We start from the raw sequence: 23890 nt of genomic DNA on the forward strand, positions 1-23890 counted from the left end.
CTACTCATAGCAACTCATATTCAAAAGTCAAATTCATGTTGTATCTTAAACATACCTTCATTGCCATCATACACAACGCATTACAGAGATTTTACTCTGATTAAGAAGAATACCATTAACAGATTTGTTTATATAAAGTATTTTACAATGATTCAAACAAAGCTCAGTCAATCAGATTTTAGAACTAAAACCATTGCATAAACACTCAATTTTCATGAAAATGCTGATGATTCACTCTTTAATGCAGTTTTCATGGCACAGAGTGAAAGACGGTTTAATAAACTAACAGGGAGGTGCTGACTCTGCCTATAAAGGTGCAAAAGGGGAGTGTATTTTGCATTAAAGGTTTGTTAAAAGCTCATCATAAACTGAACGCATGTGTTAAATGAGTGTGTCACGGTCTAACCTCAACATGACTCATGCTACTGTTTATAAAGCAGTGTTTTCTATAAAAATAAAAAAACATTTTCTACCCCATTCTTGTCTGAGTCAGAGTGATACACACTACATATGCTATCAGAACAGTGGTGCCCCCAAAACATGCTAGCACACACATCTGGTGGAGCTCCTGATTTGTTCCAACTGCATTTGCCCTATTGTGGTGGAGTTCAACCCTAAGCGATGCCACACCCATCTGTGGCTTTGTTCTCTCTGGATGGGAAGGACAGTTCTTCCTCTTCCCCATCACCCAGTGATGCTGGCCCACATGGCAGTCAGTGTTCTACTCCAAACATGCTAAGCTGTCCATTAATGTTGAATTAGCAGCAGCTTGAAAATATGCAGAGAAAGCATGTACTATATATGTACTAGTCTTGACTCCACTCAGCTTGTTAGCATCCTGTGCACGGTGTAACCTAAAATGTTGAGATGGAAAGTTAACCCTTTAATGCCCTTGCTCACTTCGAATACAACTATCAAACAGGAGCTCAATTAACAATTATTTATAGTAACCTTAACCGATGATGAATAGTTGATAAAATAAAAGCAACATGCCATTAAGCCAGCCACAGCTTCCACTGCATATTTTTTCTCAGTATCAGATACAAACCACAATCAATGTAGGCTTATGAACACTATTCATATAGGTTAAAAAAACTGCTATTGCCGTTTCTTGATTGTATTATGATTGAACAGCTAGCAAATGCTGCTTGCTGATATAGGTTGCAAAAACAATTAATTCTTAGACGCCTTATGATTCTCTTTTGAAATATTACAAAACACTTGGTACAGCCTGGTCTGAAAGAGGAAAAAAACTGCAGTGTCTCACCAATACATGCATTTTTGCAGTTTCAAATTGGTCACAATTTCTGAGATATATGAAATTAGAGGTTAGAAAAACACGGTAAACATGCCCTCATAAGAACCCAGCTTTGTTTAACAACCTCAGACAAACTGCTAACAGGCACTGATCAGAAAGAGCTTATGACTTTACTGAAGGATTGTCTGTAAAACTGTAAAAGATACAAAGTAAAGAATATTACCCAAGATGTTTTTCATTTAGATTTTAGTTTAAAATTAGACAGTGAGATGGGACTGAGTGCACAGAGTGTAGGCTACAGCTAAATTCACCCAACACTGATTGTTAAAGCGAAATTTCACTGATTTTTCAACATTTCACTGACACTTCAAAATCAACTGTGACAGTGTAAAATGTTATTCACGGTGGTTTGATGCAAAATGGTGCACATAAAGAAACTTACAGTTTACAGTGGTGATGATAGGAACCAGGGGTTGTGATGTCTACAGCGCAAAGTCATTTTATTTAATATTTAAAACAAGCAGTGAAATATACAGCAATGGAGTTCATCATTTGCTCTTTGAGCATACAGAGAATGAAGGAGCATGACTGAACTACAGTGAAAGCTAAACTAAGTGAAAGAAAGAGAAGGAGAGAGAGAGACAAAAACAGAGAGGGAGGGGAGGAGTGTGTAACTGAAAAGGAAATAGCACTACAAGTGATATTTGCAACTTTTACTGAGGCAAATGAACAAAAGCATTCATCAACCACAGAGCTGGTGTCACAAATTAACAGGTGCAGGGAAGGAGTGTGACAAAAAAAAAAAAATTAAAATAAATAAATAAAAATAAGATCCCACTGATGGCATTTGGAAAGTGACATACCTGTCGCAATTAAAGGCAGGGACACAAACACACACATACACACTCTTTTGAACAAAGTGAAACACAGACTCTCATTTGTTGCACATATACACACTTGCACACACCACAGAAGGGACAGATGGTATTTACTATCAACAAACGCTTCATGTGGCTGTCTCTCTGTATCGCTCTGTGTTGTAGTTCAATCATCTGCTGGTATTTATTTCATCATCACCTCTTAGCTCCTATCTGTCTGCATCTCTTCCACCCAAAATGGCACCAAAAATCAATCCAAAACAAAACAATGGAGGCTTTCTTGACAGAATCTCAATTACTGTTGATTAATGTAGCAGGCTGGGGACATATAATGTGTTAAACTGTAATATCCTACCAACAAAGACCAGGCATGAAGAGAGGCGGAAGGTCAGGTTATTGTTCTTTGTTATTTTCTCTGTGTACTGAGGATGAACAAAGTACAAAGTATCGTGTGATGCAGATGCAAACAGAACAAAAACTATTTCCTAGATTCAAAGCTAATATTTTATATATATATCAGTTGTTTCATGCATCACCACTCTGCAGTCTATTTATGGAAAGACAAAACATTTTGAATTCATTGCTGTTGTGATGTTAAAACCTTATGCACGTATCAAGAAAATCTACAACAGTTAAGCCCCACCCATTCACACAGTTATAAGAATATGTGTTATAATATATGTTATATAATATATGTTATAAGAAGTGTTTTAACCTGGAGTGCTTTTTGAATGAGGCACAATGCAGGGCAGCCAATCAGAACAGAATTTAAGATATAGTGGAGTCAAAAGGCAACGTCACAAATAGCCTGTTTAATTCTAAAGTCTGTTACACACATTGTGCCTCTGTGTGGCATGAGTAATGTGGAACATCTTACCTTTTATTTCAGCTCTCATGCTAACAGATCAGCACTTCTGCACAGGCTGTGCATGCAGAACAGCTAATGCCCAATCACAAGCCAGAGAGCTGTCAAGGGTAAACAAATGAACTGTGCTCTTTTCTAAATTATATTTTTACTGAGCAATTGTGACCAATTCAACCATTTATCCACTTGAAAAAAGGATGTCTGTATGTAGCTCTGCAGCATAAACGCTGTATGTATAAATGGTCAGTGTGTGCAGCCATGTAGCCTTATGTCACACAGGGGTAGTATATGTGAATCAGGCTTGAGGTTAAAAAACGGTCATATAAAAATTAAATAAACTTTTTTAAACCCATATAAGCTATACTGTTTACTAAGCTTTTAAAAGGGGAAAATGTGTACAATTTAACAAAATATATTTAATATATAAAATAGGCCTTATTGGAAAAAACATACATGGGAAGGTTTCAGTTCTCAGAAGAGGTCTCGTGCCCACTCCTCCATAGTTACACAATGTAATAGCAGGCTTTCTCTGTGTACAATTAAAATGATTCTGAAGCTGTAATTTTAAGGAAAATTTGTTAAATAGTGTTGCTTTAAATGGTGTAACAGTTACATTCAGGGTGCCTATACAGGTCCCAAAAAGCAGGTGAATAAGTAGCCAAATTCAGCGTTAAGTTCATTAAGGCATGAATTTACACTTTTTGCCATTCTGATAAATTTTATGTCCAGTGGCACAACCACATAAGAGGTGGCCCTATCAATGAGAAAATGGAAGCCTGATCCCTCACAATGCTACGATCACCTGTGGCCAAGAGTCCAAGACGGCATAATGAGCCTTCTTTTCTCTGGGTGGGTAAGATGGGCCTCTCTCTCCCCTCTTTACTAGCTGATGTAACAGTACTGACCATTACTCAGAGGAAGCACATGCTAGTCATCACTCTCACAGAGTTAGCAGGTGTGAAATGAACAAATTAGAGAGTTTAAAAAAGGTAAAATTCCAGAAAACGTATGTATGGCATTTTTAAATATGGCACTACTGTTTTGCTGGTGGATTGTGTCAGTTATTGTGTGTATGTGTGTGTGTGTGTTTTTATATATATATATATATATATATATATATATATATATATATATATATATATATATATATATATATATATATATATATATATATGTATGTATGTATGAAAGTTCAAGAAAGTTCAATAAGAAAGTTGAGCATATTTTTCTGCCATATTCACAAGCCATATGCTGAGAGAGAATATTGCGTAACACATTCTTGAAACCACACTAAATAAAGCGACACAACTTCCATTAAGAAGGTGAAAAACTGCACACTGTACCAAAAACACAGCTTCACTTACATTATAGAGCTATTCTTGCAGTACATTTCTGTTTTGAGATCAACTAAAGCGGAAGCTTTTCCAAGTTTCCCTAAAAATATCATGATGACTGCTAACAGACAAACCACTGGCTGTGACGCAAACGCTAAATGTTTATTCGCCTGTGACCACAAATAGAGGAGGGGAATGGGCATACGAGTGCTTAGCCATTCAAGCATGTGCTTAAAATGCATTCGATTCAATATTTATACAGACAGAGCTCAGGGAGACCTTCTGTTGCTGAAGGATGAATCACATGGAGCATGACATCAACATGAGTGAATTGGACTTCATTCAGAAACTGTCCATGCTCAAAAGCACAAAGCTACTAACAGCAGCAGTCAATGAGAACATGTCTTGCTTTTGTGTTAATCTTTTGACTTCTGACAGTGTGTGTGTGTGTGTGTGTGTGGAAGCACTGCACCCACGCATGTGCATACTTGAACAAAGCTGCATGATTTATAAAGGGGCAGATGTGGCTGTTTTCAGCTTTCCCCAAATGAGCAATGGAGTAGCACACAAGAAGCATGTGTGTTCAGAGTATGCTCACTGCAAAGCACTGATGGAACATACAGGTTATTAAACAGCCATTAATTGGAAATACTGTAGATGACTGAGCCAAGTACGAGAAGTAGCATTCATTTACAGTGCCTTGCAAAAGTATTTAACCCCCGTGCAAGTTAACATTTTCTACATTTGAAATAAAAAACACATTTTCCCAATCAAGATTTTTATTGTATGCTCTATCACTACTTTTTCAAAGCCAAAATAAGTTGTCTGTCTTCAGATATTTTAATGACTATCAAAAATTGAAATACGTTGGGTGCATAAGTATTCAAACCCTGGTGCTCTGAAAGTGTCAAGCTTATACAAAGGAGACTCCCTAACAAGCACCCAGTTAAAAGTCTAGGGTGCATTTCTGTAACTAACCTGCAGAACAAGTGTAGAGCAATTCTACGGTTTTAAAAGGCTATTTGGAATAATGCTGTAAAAAAGAACCACTTTTGGTTCTTAAAGATAGAGGACAGTTTTTAGAACATAATAGGGTTGTTGCAGGTTGTTGTCATAATTCATTTTTATGACCATTTTCCAACCTCTTTTTATCCCTTAGAATTAAACAGGTTGTTTGTGTTACTGTCTTTGAGACTGACATATGTAATCAGGTTCTGTTCTACTTGGCTGCCCTGTATTGTGCCTCCTTCACATGAGACACATGTAAATATTTAGCTTTTGTGACATCACAAACAGTGAATTCAAAAAGGCCTTTGCAGCTTAGTTTTCATATACTGACTGTAACCCAGCATTAACACTGACAACAACATTTTGCCATTTGCTGCCAAAATCAATGGTAGGTCCAGAGCCAATTTATGATGGGCCTGGCCACTTCCTATTTACCCTGTTACATTAAAAACATGATGTCAAAAGTGCCCATGAGCGAGTCCTCAATGAATGAGAGGTGAATGGCGCTAAATGGCTAAAAATTAAAAGTTAAAATAGTTTCTAATCACTTGCCCAAACGTTTTTAGAAAGTAGAAGGATGTATTTGACTAAAAAGCAATGAAAACCTGTATGTTTCGTTTTTCTGCAGCAAATGGGTTTGGGGCAGCAGGACACAAGCAATATGGCTAGTGAGTGCTAATTGGTTGGCAAGCAAAGCTGCACATTGGCTGTTCACACTCTCTGACGTCATGAATGCACACAAGGTGCTGTTTTAAACTCCTCTAACTTGAGTTCAAAAGCCCTTAAACATATAACAGCAGTGTTAAAATGTTTTATGCTGATCTGTGTTCCGGACATTAATGTACTGTTTTATATTTAAAATGTTTAAGCATTTATAAACTATGATTTTGTTTAAATGCTCAACTTCAACCCATTCATTTTGGACTCACTCAGGCATTTGAGAAACCCCAAAGACATTACAGAATGGTAATTCTCCTCTCTACAAGTGCTCTGGCTAAATCCACATTGTTTTGCTTCTAACTCACAACTTGGCTTAACTTTGTCATGTCGCTAGTGTACATGCAGCCTACCGTCACTGGAAATCACTACATCTCACTCAAAATGAATGAATTCCAGCTGCTTTGTCGCATTGCATTACTGCTGGTGTGAACGCACAGTAAGGACTGAGAAATGGGTGATATGGTTTGAAACTTTCTCCACATCCTTCTCTCTCACAGTGGCAAAGGAATAGGCCTTATATCTGTGCATTAGGCTAACAATTAAATTTTGCTTAGTCTACTGCACACGATGTATCACTGCATACAAAATATTAACAGCACAGGTTAGGCTAAGGCAAGCTTATTTAATAACAATTTTTGCTTATGTTTTTACACCAGCAAGTCATGAGTGATAAGTTTGCATACATGAATGAGAAAAGCATTTTGTACACGCTTCCAAAGAGATGTAGCTCTTGGTTAGTAGCATTTTTTTTTCTGAATCACAGTACAGATGCCTTCCATTACTGTTCACATAACATGTTCACAAAAGCAGAAACCAGGCATTACAATGTACACAAACGGTACAAAAGGCCACAAAGCCTTTAAAATGTGCTTCATTAAAAAAAAAAAACAACAAAAAAACAGAAATATGCATGATCATAGCAGCAATGCATCCATGGTCGTTGTGGTGTTGGGGTCATCATAACAGCCCTAGAACCTATACATGCTTATGCCTGACTCCATGTATGGGTATTACATTTTACAGTCCATACAAGGAGCACTTAATATCTCAGTGTCTTGGTACAGAATTCAGTTGATGTGTGCGTTCATACATGTACATATACCAAGTATTTTACAACAGCTTTGAACATGTCATGGCTAATCAGATTTAAAATCCAGACCTATTCATTTTATAACTGATATTTTAATGGAACACATCTTTAATTCCAGGCTCACGATTAATGGCTGACTATTGATGGCCAGTTAGAGGCCAAAAGAAGTCTGCGGCGCTATTCTATAGATGCAGCAGACAGAGATTAGACTGAATATTCCTTTAAATCATTTAACGTGTACCTAAAATTTAAGCAACTATCACTGGCCCTACTGCTTATCTACAAGGCTGTGAAATGGCTGTTGAGGACAATCTTGACGGAACAAGCAGCAGCGGCAGCTCCTCCTTAGTGAGCTCTAAAACCACACAAACCAACGAATCTAAAGGAGAAATTCAAGTGTAAGTAAAGAGTGAAGAGGAGTGGGAAGCATGACTGGATGAGAGAGAGAAGAAAGACAGAGAGAGAGAGAAAAAAAAATATCACAGGCAATAGAGCTGCTAGAACTTTGACCTTGTAAAGTACCACAGAACAGAACACATCAACTGGGAACAAAGGCGGAGAGAGAGAGACACTCAGCAGGAAAAGATAAACTAATCAGAAATTAGAGGTTTCAGTTCCACACCTGTCACTCAACTCAGACATTGTGTGTCAACGTGTCTGCGCACCTCCCACAGAGTGTGTGTGTGTGTTCTCCTCTCCTTGAAAGTGACATAAAGGAGACAAGCTTATTCCTACACAAAACCCAAGCGCTAAAATCAAATGCTCAGGCTGCTAAAAGAAGCTGACAGAAGATAACAGTCCACATGCCTTTTCACGCAAGGTTAGGCACTGAACTGGGAGGATGTGAAAAAAAATGTAACTAGTGAGAAACTGCACGCCTCTTTTTGTTTTTTTTCCCCCTCCTAGATGCGCACGGGACGAATATTCTAGACCGCATCCTAAACTTGTTCTCAAATTTCACTTTTTTTTATTCCTTTCAAAACAAACTCTGCAACACATTTGGCCACAAACAAAATAATAAAACTAAATAGATGAGTTCAGGGAAGCAACTGGAAACCTCTATGCACAAATCAGCCAACCATGCTTTTATTAAAATCCTCAGGAACTGCTTATGAATTATTAAGAACAGGTTTTATCCACAGAGCTTCAAACCATTAGCGAAAAAGGCTTTGAGGCAACCTGGGTGCATGGGCTTGAAAGTGGGGGGAAAATAAATAAATAAAAATCCACCTTCCTCTCTCCTTCTCTAACACAGAGGCACAGCGTTTCTCCTTGATTTAAGAAGTCAAAGTGCGAAATGCATTGTTTAAGTAGCACTGCTGAAATTTTCAGCAGAAGCACTACACTTAAGCTGCCATTACCAGTGCCATACTCACATGCTTTTTTTTTATAATAGATGAAATAACATGCTATTTACTGGCCGTAGCTTTTACAAAGTCACCATGGAGGCCTCTTAAAGAGGCCTAAATGAATTAGGGGAGGATAAATAATAGGGGAGAGAAGTGCAGAGAAAGAGTACAATGCTACATTCCACGACTTGCAGCACTATTTTTATGCACTGGCTTGTCGACGCCTCATTTACAGAATATTGCACATGACACTACTCCGAGATGTATACAACACTTTCTCTGCAGCACATGATGCAAGTACTGGTTGAAAAGTCTCTTGTTCCAAAACAAAAAACACAACACTTACAGCTAACAATATAAGGCTTCAAAGTAACAGGACCCAAGTCCCTCTTTAAAATCTTGTGTGGAATATACACTCTTGTTAAGAACTTTTCTCTTAGGACAAGGACTTTTCTTTTAGGGACAAACGGAGGTCCTGTCTATTTTCCAAATTGCAGCATAACTAAGAATCATTTGGCACACACACACACATACTCTCTCCTGGGTAATTAATAATAATAATACCTTAATAAATAAATACATATATACATACATAAATAAATACATAAAAAATTGGGATAGGCCCAAAATGCCAGAGTGAGTAGCGCCAACACCTCACAGCAAAAAGGGCTGTGATGGACTGGTGACCTGTCTAGGGTGTTTCTTGCCTTCTTCCCAATGACCGCTGTGATAAGTGAAAGCACAGCCCATAAGGATAAGCGCCATAAATAATGTGTATGTCTTAACAAATCATTAAAACAGGTAAAGTAACTTACTATGGGATAGCTTAGTTTTGTGTGTACTTTTGCAGACCACCTTTCACATAAAGAAGAGTCAGTATTTTCATATGTACAAAAACACTCAATACAATGAGCACAGTGATTTTACATAGGTCAATGTGTCCATTTAACCATTACCACAGCTCTCCTCATGAAGGCCCGGTATTATATGTAGTTGTTATCATCTAATATCTTGTCTGGCTAATCAGCGCTTTTTTACATTAAATCAATGCTGGATATTTTTCATTTAATAAATTCATGTGGTAGCTGGTGATTTCCAGGAGACATCTGGAACTAAACTTTGTTATTCAAACTCACAAGATATCAGCTATATTCTAATGATATGTGCTACTTTTACAAGCACAAACTTACTGCCTAGATAAATCATTTTAAACAAGACTTTTAAAGACTTAAACCCAAAATTTTGCAGAGTTCTGTGACTGGCTACATGTAATAATATGTCCATATGTTGTATGTTGTAAAAAGTGAACTCTACAGAACACAGATAAACGTTCTTAACTTTTAATGCAAGTACATGGATAAATATTTTTTTCAAAATAAGATTTCTGTTGCTCCATTCATCGTGATATTTTGAAACATCATATAGGGAAACTGGCCTTTTCAAATTATGTTAAAAAAAATTAAAATAGAGATACAAGGTTTTGTCCCAATAGCACCCATAAATACATATCTAACTACGTCCATATGTATACGTAACTACTATACTAACCACTATACATACTATACATATAAGTGTACACACACACACACACAATTACATGTAATAATCAATGGTGTTAGAGTTGATGTGTTAACAGGTTACCATGACAAGTGACAAGTAACAACATTAATTCTTTTGATGCCGTTAGCTCATTTTCCTGGTTTGACCCTTCCAACCATCTGTAACGGTGCAGGCTGAAACCCAGCTGCTAGGAACTGTATGTTGCTATGCCTTCATGACTGTAGCCCTCTCATTCAAATAGTTTTTAAATGGAAAGTTATTTTCAATTACTAGAACATGCAGCCAATATTCCTCTCTCTGGTGTAAACTGAAAACTGTGTTCATCATATTCTCTTTCGTTCACCCTGCATTTACATGAATTTCCACTTAATACAACAATGAAAAATAAATATTTCTTTAGGATCAGATGTATAAATAAGAAATTATTATTTTTATCGTCTGACAGTCCGAGTAATAATATGTAGTATATATTAGGGCGGTTATATCGAAAATATGCATCTCCATTTTTTTGGACATCATTTGAGCACAGCAGCTTTACATAGTGTGAGCATTTCATGATGACTGAACCAACAGAAACACTTCAAAATATTGTTACATTGACATATTACTTTTATAATACACATGCACATTATACACATATGTAACTATTTAAATGCATTCAGAATTTTCTAAGCCTAATTCTTAACCTAATTTTACCTCCAGTAAAGGAAAATAAATACTTTTGCCCTTTTCGTTTTAAACAATAAAACATGCTGCTCTCTATAAAGCGCTCTACTAAGTCAGGTCCATTTTATATTTGTATATTTTTCTACGGATTTCCTACAAAGGGAGGATATTTATGTCCTAAAAAAGTGAAACACACACACACGACTAAGGAAGAGCAGGCAGGATGCTGTAGCAGTAGAGATTCCTCTAGAGAAGTGAAAAAGAAGAATGCAGAGGAAAAGACCCCCTCCTGAGGACTGGGGAGGACTCCAGCTGCTTCTGCTAGCCCAGCATGAGTGCAGGTAGCTAGGTATGGGGTCCTTCTTTCGCCCTCCTCCCCGGGGAGAGTTTCCCCATCACTAATTACCAGCAGGCCCAGATGCCCACTCCAGATGTTGAAGAGGAGCACAGTAGGTGCGATAGAGAGAATGAGGAGAAGAAAGTACAGATTAAAAGTTTTAAAAGCTCTCTGAAGAGTAACACCTTTATGGGGATATTGTGGGAGGAAGGATATTTGTGTACAGGTGCACTTAAGATTCATCACCAGATGCCAATGCATTCTTACAGGTTATTTCCAACCAGAGAGATGAAAGCATACACAGAGCAAATGATTATTGACCAGATAACGCATACCTCTTTAGATAAACAGAGAAATAAAATCATGTGCTTAAGGATGAACGTGAAAAGGTGATGAATGGCTGCAAAATGCATGATATGAATCACAATATTCCATTTTTTTGCGAATTTTTGGAAAAAGTTAGAGTAACTTTTATTAAAAAAAGAAAAAAAGTAGGCTATTTAAGAAGGAGCAAAAGGAAAGATCAAACAACTGGCAAAAAATTTAACTAATAAAATAAGAAAAAGGCACAAAGGACACATTCCAATAGCTACTTATTACTATGCAGTTAATGAAATTACTCAGCAATGATTATGGCTAACAGTCTCTCTATCTTACTGTTACACATGCAGCTGTTCAGTGTTCCAGTACTACTGACATTACCCTGATATACTAATAAAGTCATATGAAGTATATGTCAAGTATTATGTCCACAGTAGATGGACAATGACCCAAAGCATATCCAAGCAAGTTAAAAGACAAAGAACTGTGATTTTCTACAATGACCAGGTTAGTCATCTGACCTCAATCCAATCAAGCATAAAATGGGAGGTTATATATGAAAATGGATGTAATTTCTAACCTGTTCATCCAATTTGGATGTAAAGTCTGCTGTTTGAGCTCAAACTCAGTATTTAGTTTCACCAACAACAATATTCAGTGGACCACTAATATAACAATAACTTTGTCAATGTCTAAAATATTTATGGGCCTGACTGTATTTACAACATATTGTTCGTGTCTAGTACAAGCCTATGACGGATAACACTGAGGGATAGACCCATGGACTCACTCGCTTTCTTTTTGAGCTCAATGTAAATGCCCAATAGATGAGTATATTTAACAGCATCAATGCATGCCCAACAGCCTGAATATGATTAAGGTGTCTGAATGGACAGACAGACTCACAAACTCACCATCTCTTCCTTTCCTGTCCAAGGTGCTCTTGAGCATGTTGACTGAACAGTAGAGAAACCCGTCCATGAAAGAGGAAGCATCTACTGGAAAACTACTGTCACCCACCATCTCCAGCTTTGCAAATTCTGAAAGGGAGAAAGAGAGAGGGAGATTGAGAATAAGGAAGCACTGATTAGGAATAATCCAATAAAGTGTTAGGAGCTGTAGCTCTGTGCAGTATACAGCACAATCCCATTATCAACGAGCCGTTTCCAAGCCAGTTCATTATTCTCCCCTGTCCCTGTTTAGAGCACATAGACCAAAAAAACTACAAAGTCAACCTGAGGAAGACAGGTTTGGCCCAGAAGTTTCCAGATAACCAGCGAACGTCCTCCAGGTGTTTGGATTCCTTTTCCTTCTGTTCATTTACACATTTTTAATGCACATATTTATTTATTTTTCCTCTCGCAAGGTTACTTAGCAAGGACACCTGCAAAACTTTTCAACGCATAGAGAAACCTCCCCGTTTCTCTCTTCTTCCTCCTTTACCCCTTCCTCTCCACCCTCCTTTCACATCCTTTGCTTTTAACATCTTTTCAGTCTTCAACCTTATCGGTTTCGGATTCAATTAGCCGCTATGCACAGGTTCAATTTTCTTCAGGAGGGCCAGCAATACCTGCGAGATTTTATCAAGCACCTCCAGCCCCCTTTCATGGAGCAAGTTCAAATAACTTTAATTGAAAAACCTTTTTAATTGAAGGATCTCTCCATCCTCTCCCCTCAAGCTTCCAACCTCTCTCTCTCTTCGTTAAAAAGAGGAGGATTAGAAACCATAATGAGGTAGAAAGACTGGAACTCTAACTTCACTACTTAGCCTTGCATGCATATTTTGCATTTAAATAAGCATATTCAAATGTATTCAATATTTTTTTAGCTGGATATAAACATAGGAAGACACTACTGAGGTGAAATTATGACAGACAGGTATGTCACTGTCATGTACCTGTGTGCAATGCACTTTGAGGTGCCACCAGTATGACAAGTGTTATAAATAAAATATGCCATGTATTACTTATTTATTTACATATGCCAAGAAAACTGTGTAGATGAAGGGTAATCAGCATCTACCACTACACTGCTTCATTCTGGTATTAGTGCTAACTCACTACCTCAGTAATGGTTACTGTTACTCAAATGTAGTGACTGAAAGATTTTCATTTAGCTAATTTTGAATATAAGACATGTTTTAAATGCACACCTATGTGTACTGCTAATTACTCTTTTGTTTTAGCTTTCTAGCATCAGGGCAACAGTTTATCATGTTCATCTTGAATATCCAATCATTAACGAATACTTAAACATCACAATTCCACAGCAGGCACATCTCTAGTTTCTACTAACGATTCAAAGCAAAATAGACGTGTGCATGCATGGTCACATGAGTATGTGCGTAACCACCTGTTTCAACACTGCTCTGTTATGCAAGCGAGGTCCACACAAACATCTACACCATTCAGTTAATGAGGCCGCAGCTCCATATGGACACAAAGGTGGTCCCTGTGTCGCCCCAGTGCTGTTCCACTGTTAGGGAGGTTATCACAATGTTGACAGAGCAGTGGAAAACATTTGGGGCTGTGTTTGGTGAGGGTGGACTAATTGGGCTAGCTGGCACACTTCCTGAAGAGGCCTCAAATGAGCAGTGTAGGAACAGCTCAATCCAATCAAGTTCACGCGCGCACACACACTAATTAGAGATACTTTTGGAGGAAATGATCTCTCGAGAAGAGGGTGTGTGGGTGGAGGGTGCGGGGCAGGGGGTGTCGCTGTCATCCTATGACAAAAGCCTGTCTCTATGACAACCAGGTGACCCTGAACTGCAATTAGAACCATTAACAGTAGAACCAACCAATCAGGGCAGATGCTGTGAATAAATTATCCCAATCAGGGTCCCAGAGAAACCTGGCCTTGTTCACAGACTCCTCAAGTTAGTGCTTAAGAACATAAATCACATTATGTCCAAGATATAAAAAAGTAAGACTAATTGTACATATGTAGGGCTGGAGTTTAAAGTCTCAAGTCAACATGGGAATAAGTAAAATGAGCCTTTACAGGAAAAAGTGCTGACAGTGCCCGAGAGTATTACTAGATGTACTGGAGTACAGGAGGATGAAGTTGGGCAATATAGCATTATAGAAAGAGGTCCCAGGAAAAAAAGTCATCCAAAACCCTTGAACAAATTAGGTTTACTAATTTACTAATAATTAGGTTTCAATTTGTCCACACACAAAAGTCACCATTAAGGTCACCTCATCAATCTATTATAATGCACCACTGATTCAAATGTCTTCTGTTGCATGATCATAAATGTGTTATGCTCACAGAGACAGCTGTGTACTGATTTTAAGACATCAGCTTCTAAAGTTTAGCCTTTGTCTTTATTTACACATCACCTTGCGCTGTGGATAATTGATGACCCAAACCAACAAACATCTGCTCAACCAACCACTGGATGCTATTATGATAGCAATCATTTTCTTTTTGCTTTTCTTAAGGAGAGGATATACTACTAAGCACTACCAAAAGCACAATACATCCCCTCACATATACACACCTGAGAGCTGGTTGTGATAGAGGAACTCCATCTGTAGTCTCTGTCCTGCTTTCTGAGCCAATAGATATGGAGTGGAGTAATCAGGGTCACCTGTAGTACACATCACATCTGCCCCGCTAAACACCAGGGCCATGGTCACCAACACATCTGACTGGAGGACTGCTGAGCAGAGAGCCTAAACACAGACACACACAGACACACACACACACACACACACACACACACAGAAAGACGTTTTGATATAAACAAATACAACTGAATACTATCAAGTGTGCCTTTTTGCTGTTCTTTCCATGGAACTGGTATCCATTTGTGATACGCATAGTCATAAAATTGTTGCCATATCAGGTTCAGCTCAGCTTTGACAATACTTAAATACTTGCCACATTAACCTAAATTGGTTTTGTTCCAGTCAGTCTGTAAAACATTTTTCATCCCATCTTGTATCTGGCTAGTTCCAGTTTGTTTATTTGTTCCACCATTACAGCTGCCAACCAGAAAACTTGCTTAGGTGCAACGACAGGTTTGGAATTTGATGTAGGCCTGCAATCTCACTCTGCTTCAGAATCTGACCAAACAGGTTGGAGGTCAAATTTTATCTTGCAGAAGTTATATATTAAATTAATATTTTCTTATACAGTGTGAAATATAGTTACAGTGTGTAAAAACAAAGTAACACTTGGCTTACATTTACGGCATTTGGCTGATGCTCTTATTCAGAGCGACTTACAATTTGATCAATTTACACAGGTAGGCCAAGGCAGTGTTAAGAGTCTTGCCCAAGGACTCTCACTGGTATAGTGTAGAGTGGTTACTCAGGTGGGGCTTGAACCCCAGTCTACAGCATAGAAGGCAGAGGTGTTGCCCACTACACTACACTAACCACTTAGCTGAAGAGTTAAGAGAGTCATTACTGGTTCAAACAGCTGAAGGAGTTTAGTGTCGATGATTGCTGACATCACAACAAGAGAATAAAATGCCTGTGGTATGACATTATTCCCAACATAGAACTATGACTAAAACAGTCACAAATATTTACCTCAAAATAAAGCTGGTTAGTCTGTTATTTGATAAAATGTTTAAAAGTAACCATTAAAACATGCTTATTTGTATTCAAATATATTTCAAAAGGTTTGGCAACATCTAATTTTGGATGAGCACAAATATATAAAATGCTGAAACAAAAACAACAAAGTTTTGCAGCGCTACTCCAAGGAATCTAGCAGAGTAATCTATTTGTAAAATGCTTCAGAGAGGTGTTCATATACCACCCTCTCTATGGCAACATCTTTTACTGCCTCTCAATTGTTTAATTCATTTTTGTTCTTATATTCATGTAAAATGATTTGATTTATTGCGTAGCACTTTAAATGTGCTATATACTGTAAATAAAGATCACTTGGTCTGACTTTACAAAAGTGCATCTGTTGTGATGTAGTGATGCATGGTAGGGTGTTCAAGAATTCAGTCGAAGCATGTGAAAGTGTGCTGCCCACCCGCAAGAGGCCGATTTTCTTGGCATAGATACTTAAAATAATAGTTTAGTATAGTGTTTGAAAGGAAATAGGGCATCCGCAGGAAGAATGCAGGCAGTCCAATTAAAATGTGACGGGAAAGGAGGCAGTCGATAAACAGAAGAGTGCAGATGGCTCCAGACGCAGACTGAGAGAGAGCTGCTGTAATGCTGCCTTTCATGTGAAAAGCTGCAGCTCACATACCCTATCGATCCACCTCAAACAGGCCTAATCCGGAGAAGAACAAGGACTTCCAGACAGACAGCCGCACGCACAAACACAGACAATGACACACACACTTTTTATACAACCACATAACTTAAGGGTTACCAGCCAGCTGATTCTTACAATGGGCTTCAAATTGACTCTCACAATAACAATATATAAACACACGCTCACAGGAATGACCTACACTTTCACTTTCAGAGTTTTTCAACTACATACCTAGTGGTGGGCGATATAGCAAAAATATAATTTCACATTGTTCAAAAACATTTTCATGCAGAGATGTGAGAAGGTGTTTTAAGTTGGGGTTGCCAAAATTTTTAAGTTGCATATATGTGAGTAGACAATGACATCATGAGAAATGAACTGCCTAGTTTTCATCTGATTTTTTGGGCTTTTTCTTTTTCTTTTTTTTTCCTTTCTAAAAAACAATGTCTCAGACAGCGCTATAACAAGGCGAGGGCCAACAAATTATACATGTACAGGACATGTTAAACCACTAAGGCACATAATTCCGCTCTCTCGTTTTACACAAACTTGCAAATGAGCTGAACAGTGACAAATTTGATTATGTAGTGAGACAATTGTAATGCACACACTGTAATGCACAATGAGAAGGATAAATAATGATTGGTGCTTTATTAGAGTTAGATCATTTTAAAACTAAAAATCCTATAACTCTGCATAGAATTTTCACCTCAAAAAAAAGTACAATGACTTTTATTAAATGTTTGACACAGTGCTGTACTAAACCCAATTTATTATGTTCTCCTTGAAATAAAACAGGCAGTCTCCCAGTGTACTTTAAATGCAGACAATATAAACAATAAGCACAGGCAAGCATAACAGTCATACACCTTTATTACACCCATTATAGGTGGCACAATAGCTATTTTTTCCTGATTCTGATATCAATCAATTCAAATACAATATTTCTTCTTTATAAGCTACTAAAAAGTTTTGTAGGAAATTTTGTAGGAAACCAGAGAAAAACAAGGCAACTTTTTTCTTGACCGTGTTTTTTTTTTTTTTTTTTTAATGAAAGGAGAAATGATATATTACAGTTGTTACACAAAATCCCTCCCATCGACCCACCACCAATGGGAAGGGCAGTAGTAGGGGTTCGGTGCTTTGTGGATTGGGCAGTGTCCGAAGGCGTGGGCCTTGGCGTTCTGATCCTCGGTTGCTGAAACTGGCTTTTGGAACTTGAAACGTTACCCCACTGATGGGGAAGGAGCCTGAGTTGGTGCACAAGGTTGAGAGATACCGGCTAGATATAGATTGGGAGGAATGGCCTCTCTGATCTGAACCCAAGTGGTGTTCAGTTTTTGGACTTCTGTGCAAACCACAGTTTGTTCATCACAAACACCAAGTTTGAACACAAGGATGTCCATAAGTGCACATGGCACCAAGACACCCTAGGCCGCAGTTCAATGATTGACTTTGTAGTCATGTCATCGGACTTGCGGCCATGTGTTTTGGACACTCGGGTAAAGAGAGGAGCTAAGCTGTCAACTGATCACCACCTGGTGGTGAGTTAGATTAGGTGGTGGGGGAAGATGCCAGTCAGACCAGGCAAGCCCAAACGCATAGTGAGGGTTTGCTGGGAACGTCTAGCAGAAGAACCTGTCAGATTGATCTTCAACTCACACCTCCGTCAGAACTTTGACCAGATATCGGGGGAGGTGGGGGACATTGACTCAGAATGGGCCATGTTCCGTTCCTCCATTGTTGAAGCGGCTGACTGTAGCTGTGGCCGTAAGGTAGTTGGCGCCTGTTGGGGCATTAATCCTCGAACCCGATGGTGGACACCCCAGGTGAGAGATGCCGTCAAGCTGAAGAAGGAGTCCTACCGGGCATGGTTGGCCTGTGGGACACCAGAGGCAGCTGGCAGGTATCGACAGGCCAAGCGATCTGCGGCTTCAGTCGTCCCCAGGCAAAAACCCGTGTATGGGAGGAGTTTGGTGAGGCCTTGGAAAGTGACTTTAAGTCGGCTCCGAAAAGATTCTGGCAAACCGTCCGGCGACTCAGAAGGGGAAAGCAGTGTGCCACTAGCACTGTATATAGTGGAGATGGTGTGCTTCTGACTTCGACTGAAGACGTCATTGGGTGGTGGAAGGAATACTTTGAGGACCTTCTCAATCCCACCGACACGTTCTCCAGTGAGGAGGCAGAGTCTGGGGACATGGGAATAGGCTTGTCCATTACTGAGGCCGATGTCGCTAAGGTAGTTAAGAAGCTCCTTGGTGGCAAGGCTCCAGGGGTGGATGAGATCCGCCCTGAGTTCCTCAAGGCTCTGGATGTTGTGGGTCTGTCTTGGCTGACACGCCTTTTCAACATTGCGTGGACATCGGGGGCGGTGCCACTGGATTGGAAGACTGGGGTGGTTGTGCCTCTTTTTAAAAAAGGGGACCGGAGGGTGTGTTCCAACTACAGGGGAATCACACTCCTCAGCCTCCCTGGTAAGGTCTATGCAGCGGTACTGGAGAAGAGAGTCCGGCTTATAGTCGAACCTCGGATCCAGGAGGAGCAGTGCGGGTTCTGCCCTGGTCATGGAACACTGGACCAACTCTTCACCCTCTCCAGTTCATGGGAGTTTGCCCAACCAGTCCACATGTGCTTTGTGGATCTGGAGAAGGCATTCGACTGTGTTCCCCGGGGTATTCTGTGGGAGGTGCGTCGGGAGTATGGGGTACATGGCTTTTTGCTACGAGCCATTCAGGCCCTGTACAAACAAAGCTGGAGTTTGTTTCGCATAGCCGGCAGTAAGTCAGACTCGTTCCCAGTGAGAGTTGGACTCTGTCAGGGCTGCCCTTTGTCACCGATTCTATTCATAATTTTTATGGATAGAATTTCTAGGCGCAGTCAGGGGATGGAGGTTTGGTGACCTCAGGGTCAAATCGCTGCTGTTTGCAGATGATGTGGTCCTATTGGGGACATCAGGCCGCGAACTTCAGCTTTCGCTGGATTGGTTTGCAGCCGAGTGTGAAGCGGCCGGGATGAGAATCAGTACCTCTAAATCCGAGACCATGGTTCTCAGGCGGAAAAGGGCGGAGAGCCCTCTCTGGGTCGGGGATAGGCTCTTGCCTCAAGTGGAGGAGTTCAAGTATCTTGGGGTCTTGTTCACGAGTGACGGTACAAGGGAGCGGGAGATTGACAGGCGGATTGGTGCTGGGTCAGCAGTGATGCGGGCTCTTTACCGGTCTGTTGTGGTAAAGAAAGAGCTGAGCCATAAGGCAAGGCTCTCGATTTACCGGTCGATCTACGTTCCCACCCTCACCTATGGTAATGAGCTTTGGGTAATGACCGAAAGAATAAGATCGCGAATACAAGTGGTCGAAATGAGTTTCCTCCGCAGGGTGTCTGGACTCTCCCTTAGAGATAGGGTGAGAAGTTCGGTCATCCGGGAGGCACTCGGATTAGAGCCGCTGAGGAGCCAGCGAGGTGGTTCGGGCATCTGGTTAGGATGCCTCCTGGAGGTTAGGATGCCTCCTGCCTCAGGAGGTGTCACAGGCAAGTCCACCTGGGAGGAGACCCCAGGGAAGACCCAGGACATGCTGGCGTGACTATATCGCCCAGCTGGCCTGGGAGCGCCTCGGAATCCCCCTTGGAGAGCTAGTGGAAGTGGCTGGGGAAAGGGAGGTCTGGGCTTCATTGCTTAGGATGCTGCCACCGCGACCCGAACCCCGGAGAAGCGGAAGATAATGGATGGATGGATGGATGGATGGATGGTAGGTACACAAAATGAAAACCATGTCATATATCAAAATTCATACATTTTTTGATACAACAAAAATGAGTGCTTAATGTACTTTGTTTTCATATGTTAATTTTAATATGTTTACAGGCCAGTGCATGCATTTTCAGGCTCAGTATGGTTGAATTCTGGGGTCAAGAATCAGACCAGTTTTATATATGCTGCATGTTAAAAATGCTAAAAATGATTCTACAGAGCTCCAATTCTGAGATACACAGATCGGTTTAGCTTAGACAAAAGTTCTTCTTGCCCTGTACCATTTTAGAGATACAAAGTTTTGTCTGGCAGAGACGATATGGGACCTATATGGCTACATATCCTGACACTTCATAAAAACAGTGGCTTTTTTCCTCAAAATCAGAGTTATCCAATCAGCATTATTTGAGTAATTATTTTAGCTCATCACAGTTATTTTCATAGTTGTAAACTTTCATAATCATTTTGTCATTACAAACAAAATGTGAACTGGGTACATTTTTCAGTTGAATTGAAGCAAATACTTGCAAAACAAAAGAAAGTAGAAAACATTACTGAGACACATCCTGGGTTAAAAAAAAAACAAAAGTTCATGACTGGACTTGCACAGGTGGTGTCCCATCACGATACCATGCTGGAATTCAATGAGCTCCTGAGAGCGACCCATTCTTTCATAAATGTTTGTAGAAGCAGTCTACAGACCTAGGCTTGGTTTCATACACCTGTCGCCATGGAAGTGATTGGAAGACCTGAATTCAATGATTTGGATGGGTGACTGAATACTTTTGGCAATATAGTGTGTGTGTGTGGGCTAAAATGATGTGGCCTAAAATGATGTGGCCAAACATATGGCTCCCCTGAGTTAGATTAAAAGTAAAAGTTTTTTCCTTGTGGTAAAGTTGCCATTTTGGAGATTGTATATATAATGTGTGTATGTGAGTGTGTGTATGTGTATACATACATACATACATACATACACAGTATTTTGCTCTCTTATCTCACTTTCTTTTGCTCGCATACAACTTTGTATAACAGCACCACCAGAAACTTCTGTAACACTCATCTTAAACAGTCATCACGCTTGTACACACCCACACATATAATGTACTTTTTCTACTTTGTTCATCTCGCTCTCTCTCTAAACAAAAGCAGTGTTGATCTGAGTTAGTGCTAAAATGATGAACACAGCCTCTCCATGACTTAGAGAGAGGGGTTACCCAGACAAAACACATACACACTCAGGCACACACACAAAGGCGAAGAGAAACAATACTTCTCATTTGAGATTGTAGATATAGGGGGCCCGTGCCCATTGACGGGTAACATTGTCACCATGGCACAGTACACAAAGATGGCAAACAACAGAATTTTTAAAAAATAGACTATCATTCTTAATCTTAATCTTTATTAATGCATTTGATGCAAACCATCATAAGATACTAAGACTCTCATATGTAAAGAAAAGGTTTAAACAGGTTGACTGAATTGATATTCTACATTAATACCCAATTTATTATACCAAACATTCAGGCGATTGTTCCAGGTTGCACCGGTTAAACATGGCAGGTAGATTTCATACCTACATAAAGCCATCAATGGAATGGACATACATTTTAAGGTTTCAGGCTTCAAACAAAACATCTTCAGGTCTCAGGAAAAAGGCATCAGGCTTAATTAAGTGGCAACAAACTTTCCAATAGTGAGAATGTGTGTCACATTTGCAGTTTTGTTCTTTATTATGAGATTAACTACAGTTTAGTGGCTAAATTGAAGCTGAATCATACAACAAACCTCACTTTTACTGAACTGCACTCTTACTGTTCTGTTGTAACTGTTCCATTTGACAAAAATTAATCCACAACTCATATGCTATCACTGTGCTTGTTTTAGCATCTGCTTAAGTGTAAGGGACCGTCACAAACATTATTCGAAAAAGAGATCAAAGGAACAGAAATCTCACCCCCTCCTCACCCCAGTTTAACAGTTGATAATTTTCCACAGTTATCCCAGCAAAAGGACTCTGCTGCTGGCACAAACATAGTGATGTATGTGATGGCAGACTTCACTTTGATATAGAGGGAGTGCAAAGCGCAGATTACTTGGCTGGCTTGTTTACATGAAAACATTTGGAGCCAGATTTTAGGTTGCATATTTTCTGGCTATAACCATGTCTGTATATTCCAAAAGACTGTAGTAACCAGTTACCATGGCAACCTCAATTTAACACCTGGGCTAGTAGGTAGGCTGGGACAGCAACACACACACACACACACACACACACACACACACTCTCACAGCACTAATGGGCCTTTTAACAAGGCAGGGGAAAAATAACACGATGTCAAAGGCCACCATAAATACATCTACAGAGTACAAATGGAAGATACAAACACACACCTGGTTTAGCTCCTCTTGGCGGTAGAGTCCCTCTAGAATTCTTCTGTACTTCCTCTCTCTGTACTTCCTGCGGTGAAAGGTTGCACGCTGCTCTGGTGTCGCCCCCATGTGAAGCTCCTCCTCTGGTGGAAGATTCGCAGCCCAAAAGCTGTTGGCATTCTCATTTCCAACAGCTAAAAACAGCTTAAGATTGAATGAGAAGATGAGATACATCAGTGGTTCATCCAAATGATCTGTATCTGACTGATCAGTTACAGCAAATGCAGTAGTTACCTCCACCAGTTCATTGGTCCAGATGGTGCTGTCCAACTTCAAACTTCTGACCTGAGAGATACTGCAGCCCAAAAAGCGGTGCTGACCTAAAAGAAATATATTTAAACGTTTTGATGCTGTTGTAACAAAGCTTTGTAATCTCGTAAAATATTGGAGAAAGAAAAAATATATCCTTAATTTACACATGGAAAAAAAAAGTATAGATTTGGGTGTCCCTGGTCAAATTACCTGTTGTCAAGTATACATCCGCTACATAGAGACACACTTATGCACATTCCTGCACATTCAGTGCTTATTTTCTAAGTTTAACATACTGGGGGAAAAAAATGAAATATGGTGTGTGAAAAAGTGGAGACACATTTAATATTTATAATTGTGTTTTTTTTCCTCCTAATATGGCATTCTAACATTTTTTACAAATTTTGTATACAATAATATATACAGACACACAAATATAATGGTGTGCCAGTAACACTTTCAGTTTTAAAAACCTTTTGGTTGGGTGCCTCAGGTTGTTTTCAAAGAACTGTTCAAAATACATGACTAGAAAATTTTGTTCCCTTTCTGGAAATCTATTTTCTGTGATTAATGTATACTGGGTAAAATTTTATTGGGGGTAATTTTGAGAGAAGCAGAACAAATTAGCCCATTCAAAGAAAGATACGTCAGATTTGCAATGCACTCCTTTAGAATAAACTACTAACACTCAAAAACTTAATTTACTTCATTAATACAAACTTAAAGACCACTTGATACCGTAAACTGTGATATATCAGGAAAATATCATGATATTGAGCTTTATTAATACCTGCCAGCACTAACTTTAATGTGAGAAAAATAAGATTTAACTCGAAATA

The 23890-nt window shown here is 39.4% G+C and overlaps 1 protein-coding gene across 3 annotated transcripts in view; it reads right to left on the reverse strand.

The window, feature by feature from the left end:
- Window positions 1-23890, reverse strand: part of zmp:0000000660 (arf-GAP with Rho-GAP domain, ANK repeat and PH domain-containing protein 2) — a 118109-nt gene that overhangs the window by 41197 nt on the left and 53022 nt on the right. For all 3 annotated transcript variants that reach the window (XM_017699634.2, XM_017699633.2, XM_017699635.2), the window contains 4 exons: window positions 23034-23119; window positions 22761-22943; window positions 14892-15066; window positions 12301-12426 (listed from right to left, as the gene is read on the reverse strand). In XM_017699634.2, the coding sequence (XP_017555123.1) occupies window positions 12301-12426; window positions 14892-15066; window positions 22761-22943; window positions 23034-23119 (570 nt within the window). The remainder of the gene's footprint in view (window positions 1-12300; window positions 12427-14891; window positions 15067-22760; window positions 22944-23033; window positions 23120-23890) is intronic.

The sequence above is a fragment of the Pygocentrus nattereri genome, chromosome 2 (genome assembly GCF_015220715.1).
Source record: "Pygocentrus nattereri isolate fPygNat1 chromosome 2, fPygNat1.pri, whole genome shotgun sequence".
Lineage (NCBI taxonomy): Eukaryota > Metazoa > Chordata > Actinopteri > Characiformes > Serrasalmidae > Pygocentrus > Pygocentrus nattereri.